At 28.7% G+C, this 12,210-nt stretch overlaps 1 protein-coding gene across 2 annotated transcripts in view; it reads right to left on the reverse strand.

Annotated features, from left to right (window-relative positions):
* The window catches only part of LOC145192394 (protein transport protein Sec31A-like), a 47,294-nt gene that overhangs the window by 19,080 nt on the left and 16,004 nt on the right, over nucleotides 1–12,210 (reverse strand). Inside the window, exons 5-12 of one of the 2 annotated variants that reach the window (XM_090079022.1) lie at nucleotides 12,009–12,064; nucleotides 10,056–10,116; nucleotides 9,448–9,498; nucleotides 9,152–9,313; nucleotides 4,021–4,152; nucleotides 3,629–3,685; nucleotides 2,652–2,807; nucleotides 2,257–2,331 (exon numbers count right to left, since the gene is read on the reverse strand). In XM_090079022.1, the coding sequence (XP_089935148.1) occupies nucleotides 2,257–2,331; nucleotides 2,652–2,807; nucleotides 3,629–3,685; nucleotides 4,021–4,152; nucleotides 9,152–9,313; nucleotides 9,448–9,498; nucleotides 10,056–10,116; nucleotides 12,009–12,064 (750 nt within the window). Of the gene's footprint in view, nucleotides 1–2,256; nucleotides 2,332–2,651; nucleotides 2,808–3,628; nucleotides 3,686–4,020; nucleotides 4,153–9,151; nucleotides 9,314–9,447; nucleotides 9,499–10,035; nucleotides 10,117–12,008; nucleotides 12,065–12,210 lie in introns of both variants that reach the window. The other variant, XM_090079023.1, reaches the window with a different exon arrangement.

The raw sequence follows: 12,210 nt of genomic DNA on the forward strand, positions 1-12,210 counted from the left end.
TAAAATGATTATTATCTTACATTGAAACATTTTTGACTTATCAATAACTAGTGTTACCACCTCTTGATGTTATTACAGCTTGACAGCACTGTGGCATACTTTCAACAAAAGATCTAACCATTTCTTGAGGGATATCATCCCACAAATGGATAAGACTTTGTTGCATCTCATCTAGGCTGTAAAGTGGTGGAAGTTGGCTTCTAACACGGCGTCTCATTATGTCCCTAAGATACTTTATTGGGTTCATATCTGGACTGCAGGCTGGCCACTCCAAAACTTGAGTATTAACATTATTTAAGTATTCAGTAACAAAATGTGTCGTATATGGTTTATCTTCATCCTGTATAAGAAGGAATCGATCTCCAATGTATGGTGCAAAAAATACCACAAAAAGTTCTAAAATGTCTGCTATGTATCGTTGAGAAGTCCGATGTTCATCATCAACAACAAATAGCACTGTGCAAGCTGTTAAAGATATTCCAACTTATACCATCAATTAACCGCCTCCATATAAAGTGGTTTCTCGAATGTTACAAGCCAAATATCTTTCATTTGGTCTTCTGTACACTCTTGGGTGGTAATCAGAACTTACAAGGCAAAACCTTGATTCACCTGTAAATAAAACTTGTCCCCAATCATGATTTTTCCAATTCATATGCCTCCTTGCAAAAGGAGGCATATGAATTGGGAAAATCATGATTGGGGACAAGGTTGTAAATTTAAAGCACAAAGTCTTCTTTATAAGGTATCTTGACTAACAGCAGAACCCTAACAATTGTTGCATGAACACTCCAAATCTTCTAACAAGTTTGCCTTTTGTTAATTCTTTATTGGACAAAGTAACCTTTATAACACATTCATCACGACTTAAAATTTGTCTAAAACGCTGAATTGCGAACAGATGCGTTGCTCAAATGACAGTTATCTTTTCTATTGTTAAAACAATTTAAAACCAATACATACTTTTCTTTTAGATGTGAGGTTTAATTACAGCAAAACATGCTACTTATGAAAAGCTGCTATAATTTCAAAATTAGGTAAGGGAAAAGGAATAAAACCTACAAAAGTCATAAGAATAAACATTATTATCATCTTTGATAAATTGATAAATCCAGGAAATACATAATATTTTTCAAAATAAATCGGAATTTATAAGTGGTGCGTTATATTTGTAGAAAAGTGTATATATAAGAAAACATCGAATATTACAAATTCTCCAAAAACAAATAATTTATCATAGGTATTTATCAAAATAAGTTATTAAACTATCATTTGTATTTAGGAAAGTCATATCACTTGATGTTTTCTTATTAATATAACATACATTCTTATCATGATGTCAACATTCAAGTGATGTGTGTATGTCAACATTCGAGAGATTTTTTGTTTCAGTTTTTTTGAATATGGAGTTATTAAGTTTTCTGAATGCAAATTTGCATGAATTTGAACTTAAACAAAATTTATGCACAACCTTGATTTTTTAAAATTTTGGTAAATGCACAGCCAGATAATTCTCTATTGAGTATTAACAGTATCGTATGTGATTGCAAACTTTAATTTGCCTTTTGAAAAAACATAATGTAGAATGGAAACTTGATTACATTTACTACATCTTTATTCAATATGTCCTCCTTCAGCATCAATTATAGCTTCAAGTCAACTCCTGAACCTGGAACAGATGGTCTAGATATAGTGCTTGGGCATCTTGTCTCACTACTTCTTGATAGCAGCCTTTAAGGAGTTGACATTGTAGTAAGGATATTGACAACCTCTTGACTCCACATATGCCAAGATTAAACAATCAAGAGGAGACAAATCTGAAAATCCAGAAGGCCATAATCTTTTGACCAATGTTTTTGCAGGATCTCCTGCAAAATCTCTTTGGGATGTATGTGAAGGTGCTCTATCCTACTGGAACACAACATTTGGAGAGTAGTGGGCATTAATCCATTGACATGGTTCTCCAGGATTCAAATGTACTCATTGGTGTAGATTATCTGACTAGATTTGATGATCAGATAATCTACACCAATAAGTACATTTGTAAAGTTGTATTTGCTTGATGAGGCTTTTATGATACTTAAACATGAGTTACATGCATAAAAAGATTTATGCTGTAATAAATTTCCATTTAATGAAAAAGTTGTTCTTTTAAGTAGTGATTTTAGGCAGATAATTCCTGTTATGAACAGATGACTAAATTATTGTATCATGTTTTAAAAGCTCTCTATCATTATCAAATACTTAAAAACTTACCTTTTGAGCAAACTCTAATGGATCATACCCCAAGAGTTTCAAAAACTGCATTCTAGGTTCACTGCCCAAGTTACTCTGTAAATTAAAAAAAGTATCTATATTACAGATATAAGGAAATAATAAATAAACAGGGTTACATAAGCATCTCTTTCCTTAGTATCTATCGTTTAGTGTACAAATTAATCAAACAAAAAATATTTTAAGTCTAAATATTCTTAAACTCTTTTGTTTTAAAACATTTAAACAAATACCCTAGCATTTGCACACAAAATTTTACCTAATAGCTGCTAAATACTCTCAAGTAAAAGTTTTAAAAACTCTTAGAAAAGCTTCTTTTAAAACTCTAAAAACTCTTTCATAAAATTCCAAAGAAAAAACATTGAATTACTACTTACTCTTAAAAATTGCCACAAGAGTTTCTCATTTTGATTGCTCTCAACAGAAATCTTATGATCACAATACTCCAGTAGATTGCCACTAGCTAATGAACTTTCAAGTTCATGTGAGCGATTCAGGAATTCATTTTCTGTTACTACTTGACTAACATAAACCTGAAAATAAAAAAATATGATTTTATCCTACAAATTTAAATGAAAACCAACATTTTATCTTTTCAATAAAAGTAAAAAGATGAAAAAATTAATATTGAAATTGACCCTCAAAATTATTGATTTAGGTTGATACCATTATAACATCTAGTGCTAAATTTCATAAATGGATGCCATGTAATCACAGAAATAGTTTTATAAATACATGTTATGTGATCACAGAAGTAGTGGGAAGTTTTAAAGTGAGTTTTTCTTATTGTTGTGACTGTAAATTATCTAAAAATTTACTATGTGTGCCTGAATTGCTATCAAGTAATTACGGTAATTTATAGAATTATTTGAAACAGCTGGGCGTAAAGTAATAAATTGGACATAACTGATTTACTGTAAATTAAAGGATTAAGTTTTCATAAATTTTTTGTGCCATTTTTTTGAACCAATCATTATGAACTAATTCTTTAAAATTTCAAAAACATTAATGAAACTATTTTACACTAAACTGTGCATTTCAATACTGCAAGTCTCTGAAAATATCAGCAAAATCAGAAAAGCATATATATAAAATCAAATATAAAAATTTGGCTGCTGTTATAGAAAATGGACATGATGACAACTCTCTCTCTCTCACACACACGCACACACACACTCTCTCTCTCTCTTTAGCAGTAATACTTGCACCAATAAACAATATGTACAGGCACTCTCTTACTTATCTTCAGGCTTAAAAGCCATTTATTTAGCCCACTGGATTACTTATACTTCCTATAAATAGAATTATAATTTGTTAATTAGAATTTGAATTATAATCAAACTTTTTTACTTACTTGCTTTATAGCAGCTGTTTCATCAAAAATACCAAAGGAAACAATTTTACCACCAAACTAAAATAAAAAAAATTCACTTTTAATTGAGTGAAAAGATTTTATCTTCATATTACTATACTAACTGACCAATAACCATTCTTAAAAACTTAAAAAAGATATAAGTGAACATTGAAGTTAAAAGATTGGCAAAAGAAAACATTTGCTAGCCAATTTAAAAACAGAGGTTTTAAAAAAGAAGCAATTTTATATATTCAATCATTAATAAAATGTAAAAGAGGAATTTGATATAATAATAAAAAATTACTTGATATTGCAAGAGGTACTTGATATAATAATAAAAGGTAAAAGAGAAACTTGAGAAATAGAACAAATATACAACTAAAAAAACTAACTGCAAAGTTTACACCACAAGGACGCCTCATCCATTTGGGTGGTTTTTTTAACGGCTTCACAACAAACGTTGATGTTTGCTGGGTTAAAGTTTGTGAAAAATCATCTTGCTGAATACCAAATGAATCTGATATCTAAAAGAAATATATGAGACATGTTTTAAGAAATTGGTATATTAATAGGTAAATAATTGATTCAATTACTTAAATCATTAAATACTACATGTTAACTTTTTTTTTTAAAAAAAAGTTAAGCAACCAATGTAAGAATGGGTCTAGTTTTCTTCATTACTAGAAGTACTTAGCACTTGATAATGCTATACCATTTTAAACAATTTAAATACCGTGTAAAAATTCTTACAACAAGACTTGAAAAATTCAAGTTCGTGCTTGAGTAAGTCGAACTTGAAAAATAGTAAAGGCATTGAATTCAGGGCGTTTATCGGAAAATGCACTTAGCAACCAATAGCAGCAATGCCTTTTTTTTTACAGGAAAAACCTTTTGCTAAAACAAATTCACATCAATTCGCATGATATTTGTCTGATTTTGGATTTAATAAAAAGTCAATAACATAGTAAAAAAAAATCTTGCTATGTATTTTTCCTTACAAAAATAAATTTAACTTGGCACTTTCAGTTTCAAATTCTAAGTTGTAGATATAGCACTTAAGTGATCAAGACAATTTCTCTTGATTTCTCCATTTTAACAGACTTCATTTGAATCAAAATACATGGAAATGTTCTAGAAAATACAGAATCCTATTTTGATACCTTTTAGGGATGATACTATACTAAAATCTATTTTTATCTTTTTTCTAATACTTTAATGAAAATAATGTTGTTTTTTTACAAATACTGAGAAAACTATTTTAAACAAAATTGATTTCCTCAATGCTAATACAATATATATATATATATATATATATATATATATATATATATATATATATATATATATATATATATATATATATATATATATATATATATATATATATATATATATATATATATATATATATATATATATATTCCAAACGAGTCAATTGGAGATCACATATGGGGACAGGTCTTCTAAAATTATTGGGCCTCTTATAGAAACAGAAAAGAAAACTTTTATGAAACCATTGATAGTATTTTGTTGATTAACACATGAAAAAGAACAAATTTTACCATTAAACAAAATATCTCTTAATAAAAAAATGCAAGAAACAATATAATGAAATTCATGATTTTGATAAAGAACTAATGCAAAAACAAATAGAAATAGCTAATATAAAAATAAACTCACTCCAGCAAAAGTAACAATACAAACAAAAAGAACATGAAATTAAAATGGAAATTTACCAAAAAAAATTGTCACAGTTATAAGTTTTAAAAAAACCAAACAACATAATTATTCTATTTGAGGATTATTATTTTCAAACAACATCAGATCTAGTTTATTTTTTTTTTAAATATTTTAATTTATTACTTTATTTTTATGTGAAATTGTTTTTTGATATATAATACTAATTTAAAATGTAAAATGCAGTATGAACATTTGCAAATATTGTTTTTGTTATTAGACTTATCTATCAGACACACAAAAAAGATTTTTTTAAAAAATTGGTCCAAAATTTGATTTCTCTTTGTTTCTCCAAAATTCTCTCTTCTCTTTGTTTCTCCAAAATTCTCTCTTAAATACAAAATACCAATGAAGCTGGTGCTGAATGCTTCAGCACCAGCTTCATTGGTATTTTGTATTTAGTTGCCTTCCCAATGATCATTTTGTAGAAGGGCAATTTTGTGAAGCACAAATAAAAGTAAAAAGTTCCATAACCATAATAATATCCTGATATTATTATGGTTATGGAACTTTTTACTTTTATTTGTTTTCTTTCTGTTACTATTTATTTCTGCATTTTTACTTTTATTTTATTCTTTCTGTTTCTATTTATTTCTGCATTTTCTTCTCTGAAAAAAGTGTAAGATCTTCATTATTTGTGAGGACTTTATAATGCTAGGATGTTAGACATTTCAAAATGCTAATAAGCATTTTTAATGGCATCATAATATATGACATGCTGGATCATTACATACTTACAGGATGTTTTAAAAAACACACATTTTTACATTGATGCTAATTAGTTTTCTGTAATGAATTCTTTGACAAATATACTTTCACAATGTAACCTTCTAAACTAATCACATCAATATACCAAAGTAGACACTTTCGCTTAGTAAAAACTCATTTTTATATTTGCAAGGGTTCTAATAAGTTGTAAGGTAATAGTAAATTTTTGTACTCATCAGCAAAATAATAGTGGTGGTTTGTTTTTGTTTTTTTTTTCAAGTTTGGTTTCAAGATTGGTCTGAACTAGTGATGTGCAAAATTTGAAACTTTGATTGCAAATTTGAAACAAACTTTTAGTTTCATTTCGAATCGAACTTTTTTTTAGTTTTGAACCATTCGAATTTTTGAAGTAGAATATCTTTGTTTATAAGCGAACCCAAGGTTAATCGAATTTCATCGTTTAAAAGTGAAAGAAAAAAGTTATACAGTGCCACAATGGCGGATGGTAACGATGGAAATTGTCAAAGTTTTGTCTGGGAATATTTTAGTAGGCAAAAAAACAAATGGCAATAGAATTATAGGCATTTGCAAAATAGGAATATGCAAGTTACTTGTTCAGTGTCTAACTGGAGCAACAACAGGGCTTTATGCTCACTTACGTGCTGCTCATCAGAAAGCACATAAAGAGTGTGTAGCAAGAAATGAAGAGAACCATAAAAGAAAACTTGCAGAACAAGAACTGAAAAATGAAAATAAGAAGCAAAGTAAAGTTGATGATCTTTTTGATAAGAAAGCACATTGGTCATCTAGTCATCCAAATACCATCGCTATAACGAATTTGGTTGGTTGCGTGCTTGCTCTAGATATGTTGCCCTACGACTTTGTAGAAGGCAGAGGATTCAAAGAACTGATGAAATTAATGGAACCACAATATCTGATCCCAAGCAGAACTACGTTTTCAAGATCAGTTGTACCAGAGTTATATTGCAGTGTAAAACAGAAAACTGCTAATGAAATATATCGAGATTTTAAAGATATTCCTTCATATTCATTCACAACTGATCAGTTGACTTTAAGGGCACAAGATCAGTGTTGATGGAGGTGGACATGTTGCCTTGAGCGACCATGACACGAACTTAATTCAAGGTACAATTCCAAAACTATTACGTTTTATGTTATGTAATTAACACAGATTAAGACTTGATGGTAATGGTAATGGCCTGCAGTTCACATTTAACTTTTAGATTTACTGCATTGTGGTTTAATTTAATTACAGATAAATAATAAAACAATAATGCAGGGGTTTTCATTTCTGTTTGCTATTTTAGTTTTACAGCTATTTATGTTATATAATACTTTGTAGGAACATTTTCTAGTGCTGGTGCTCCCACTCCTACTTTTGGAAGTGCTGGTCCTGGTTCAGGTCCTGGTTGGACATCAGCTGCAGCCTCCAAGCCAAGTAGTTTATGGGATGACTTTGACTGCATGCTTACAACAGCAACTGCGAATAGGATGCTGCCAGTTGATGATGCAGCTTCTGTGCAAGAGGAGGTCAGAATGTATATTGAACCTCCTATTGGAAGGAATGCCAATGTATTTGATTGGTGGAAAGTTAATCATCACCATCTGCCAGAACTCTCAAGAATAGCGAGGGTATTATTGGCTATTCCAGCAACCTCTGTAAACTCGGAGAGGTTGAACTCGACGTCTGGTAAAATTGTTACAAGAAGGCAATGTAATTTTCTCTCTGAGCATATGGCTGAACTAACTTTTATTCATGAAAATTTGTAGTATAGCAGATAGCAGTAGCGTACTGAAGCCAGACTGCCCTGCCAGCCACAGCCAGTACAGTACACTGTAGATTAAGGTCTCGGACTCTCTGGGGCCAATGCCTATGTATTTACTACTACTTTACATAACTGTATTGCATTTGCATTCATTATAGCATTGTACTTTTATTTGTATTGTATTATCTGTTAAACTATAACTGTAAATATAATACTTGTCCTAGTCTTTATTCTATGCACTGCATTGCAACCACTTGACTTAATTTTTTTTTTAAATTGAATTATTACACATTGTAATTATATTGTATGATACTAGTCTCATTTGATTTCATTCACTTTTATTTGACTCTAGAGTCTAGTTTGTGTTGCTTAGTACTTTTTTTACATTGTAGAACTGCAATATGATTGGTTATTGAATATAAAATGTATAATATTTCGTTTCTGTTCTGTTTTCTGTCACACACTATAAATTATTACTATTTAAATACCAAATTTCAATATCAGGGCAGCGTACTTTTGAATCGAATTAAACTCGAACGAAAGTGGCATTGCTTCGTTTCAAATCGTTTTGAACTAAAAATCTTGGTTTCGCATATCACTAATCTGAACCAGGCTTGAAAAAATGACTTGAAATTTAAAAAATTCTTGTTTTTCAAGTCTGACTTCAGTTCAATTTCACTTCTTGCATTCTGTTCAAGTCAGACTTCAGATTTGAAGTCTGGTTTGAAATTTCAAGTCTGCTTCTTCCATTTGGAAAGAATTTTTCAAGTCTGGTTTAAAGTCATACTTGAAAAGCAGTCTGTTTTTAGCAGCTTTCAAGTCTGACTTATGATGAAGTTTGCATTATGCATTAGCTAAAGTCACAATTCAGGTTTGAAATTCGACTTCAAACTTGAAGTTCAGTTCTTGCATTCCACTCTGAGTCTTTTCAACCCCTTTTTAACATACCTGCTGAACTGCTTTTAAGACAAAAAAAAAAAAATTCTTAAAATTAAAAAAAAACATTAATTTTGAACAAGGTGAGTAAAACTATTGAAAATAAAAAATAGAAAATTATGCATGAGCTTAATATGTGTAAACTTTAAAAAACATTTTTCAGTAAATTAGGTCCTCAATAGTTTTTTCCTATTTCACTTAAGTTTAAAAGAATTTTGAAATACACAATTGTTCAAACCAAAAATTACCCTTTGCTTAGATAATGGCTGTAATAATTGCTATAAATATAAATTACTATAAACAATAAATATCCTCAGTTTTATCTTGAATTTGATAACCTTTTATTGAGACATACTTGACTATGCTGCTGTTGAGTTTGCACTTGCTGTGAACCCCCCATAACAGAACTTATGGTAACATGCCCATCAAATGATGAAGAAGCAATTATGCCAGGAATACGAGGACACCAACTAACATCTGATGTCCATTGAGATACTGTTGGTAATTCATATATTATCTAAATAAAAGTTGAAAAATTATAGATAAAAATATCCAAAACTAACCATTTATTTACTTTTGTAAAGAAAAAAAAATTTTCTTTAAAATAATAAAGGGTTAAGGTAAATGCTAAAACAGAAAAAAGGTGATTACTTCATTATTTGGTAAGCTGCTGTTAGGATTCCAACACAGTATACGATTATCCTTGGAAAAAAAACAACATTTTTTAAGCCAAAAATTTAAGTAGTTAAAAAGCAGTTATACATTCAAAAGTTTATCCAACTAAGTGTTAGGGGCTACATTTTTTACTGTTTTAAATATTTTTTAAAATAAAATATAAACTGAACTTTTTTTGTACATAATATTACTTTTATAAAAAAAAATATTCAGTAAAGATATATAGAAATATTTAGTAGAATCTTATCAAGTAAAGAAAAAAAAAAAAAAGTTAAAAAGATTATTTCTAGATTTCTGCATAGTACTGTAAGTTCAAAAGAGATTTTTTTGATCTCCTAAAAAATTAATTATTGAATATTTATTTCTGTGACAAACAAAAACCAAAACTTGGTGAAAATGTAAAGTAATGTACATGATGTTTCCCAAAGTAAAAAAGGACAAAGGTAAATTTTCTACATTTAATTAAACTTTTAACTTTCATAAAGATGTTAGTTTATGGCTTTAATATTTTTCATTTGCTTAGTGTTTCTTCCTAATATCTGGCAAATGCTTTAAGACAATTACTTTTTTTAAGTACAACAAACCTTCCCACAACTCATAACTAAATCAGTATCTTGTGGGCACCAAGCCAATGATAAAATACCTCTAAAAGAGTATATATATAAAAATAAAGTATATAAAAATTAAACAAACAGTTTTCTTACATAAAATATATTCAAGTCTTTATTAGAATTAACATTAAATTTAAAAGAGTAACTCATGATTATCTGGGTCTGATTTTTAAAAATGCAAATAGTCATTATTATGTTAGTAGTCAAGGTTTTTAGCCACTAAAACCTCTTAGAGAATGACAAAAAATTTATTATTTATTAAATCTTTCCAATCCTTCAGTAACATTGAGAAATTAAAAGTTCACATCGTTAACTGGTATGTTAACTTTTCATATTAATGTCAAAGGAAGCTTTTAGATAATTAAAATATTGAAATGATTCTTTGATTTTTTAAACATTTTAAAACTTTCATAAGCAATCAATAACAAGTAGAATCTTGTTTTTTAGGCTTAATTGAAAGTTAAATTTCCATCAAACCTTGTGCACAAAACATAAGTTTGATTCTAACCATTTATGAAAGAAGAGCCAAAGAGATTTAAGAGAAAAACTGACTTTTTCACTATTCCTATTAAACCATTAAACTCAGGTACAGGGTCTAACTCTTCTAAAAGGAGTTTTAGGATCTTCTGTAAATATAGATAACACCTTAAAATTTTAATTTTAATGAATTTTTTTTCCCTTTATCAAAAACATTCTTATAGCAATAAAAATCTAGAGCAGTTAGTAATCTTTTTTCTCTTGAAATCAGGATGCACTGTAATACAAATAATACAAGCACTGAACTTTGCACCAGAATTTTGCATCAGTTTAATGTGTTTTATTAGGATCAAAGGTTCATAGTTATTTTTACAATTCTGTCCTCAAGATCTAATCCTCTATAACCTGTTGGATAAAAGAAATACTGATTTTGATGTAAACTACAATTCTAGAGATTTGACTTTTTTAGAAGCAAAAATGAATATTGCGTAGTGATCAAATACTCTGCTTTGGAAAGTATATCTGTAACTGATAATCATATAAAGATGGTAAAAGTATAGAGTTTGAACATGGTCGTACAAGAATTGAAGATAGCCCACACAATGGAAAACCAGAAACTGCAACATCATCACAAATCTTTGAGCAAATGCATGATATTGTAAAGTTTTTACTATGTATGAAATTGCTAATAAGCATCTCAAATGAGCAAATAGGCCATGTTTTGCATGAAAAATTACAAATGAAAGTATTGTTTGGAAATGAAGTTCATAATTGACAATTCAAAAAATATTGCATTGGAAGCAAACTCCTTTTAACAAGAAGAAAACCAATTATAAGCATCATTTTAAAACTATGGATAAAACTTAGATCTATCACCAAGGTTCTAGTTATTTAATGATTAAAAATACAACATACAAAAATAAAATGTCCTAAATCTACAATGTACACAAACGCTGCCTGACAGTCATAATCAATTTCAAAAATAATGTTTGAATAGGGTATCTTAAGACAGCCTACACAACTCTATGTATGTTAGAAAATCAGATAAACTTTTGATAAATATATTGCATTTTTTTAATTTCTAAGAGCAAATACTAAAACTAACAAAATAAACAGTTTTGTCAACTTGCATCAGTCAAAGAATCAATTGAATTTATAGATGATTCTAATATTTTAAAAGCCACTATATTTGTGCATAAGAAAGTTTATATATGCATGCTTCAAGAATATTTCAAAATTAAAATTTTTAATAAACTTGACATTCACAGTATTCTCCACATTTTAGTATAGGTGTTATAAATACCTTTATAACTAATAATTTATAATCTACTAGTACATCTGAAATGAAATGTATAAAAAAATCAGACCCAGGGAACCATCAAGACTGATTAAATGGTGAAATACGAGATAATCTATTTATAATACAGAAGTAAGATAAAACTAAGTTACCTTGAATGCCCATCAAGCACTTTTATTGGAGAAGATGCAAACCTTAAATCCCACATCTATAATAAAAGCAAATTTTAATTTTAATTCAAATATGCAAAGCTATTTTTGCAAGTAATTTTTTAACAACTAGTATTAGCCTAATAAAACAACTACTAGTATTTTCATTACTTGCATTTTTTAAACAACTTTGACTGTAGATTTT

Source organism: Hydra viridissima, unplaced genomic scaffold, assembly GCF_058129835.1.
Source record: "Hydra viridissima isolate aposymbiotic clone 2 unplaced genomic scaffold, HvirCarnegie_v1 scaffold_2, whole genome shotgun sequence".
NCBI lineage: Eukaryota > Metazoa > Cnidaria > Hydrozoa > Anthoathecata > Hydridae > Hydra > Hydra viridissima.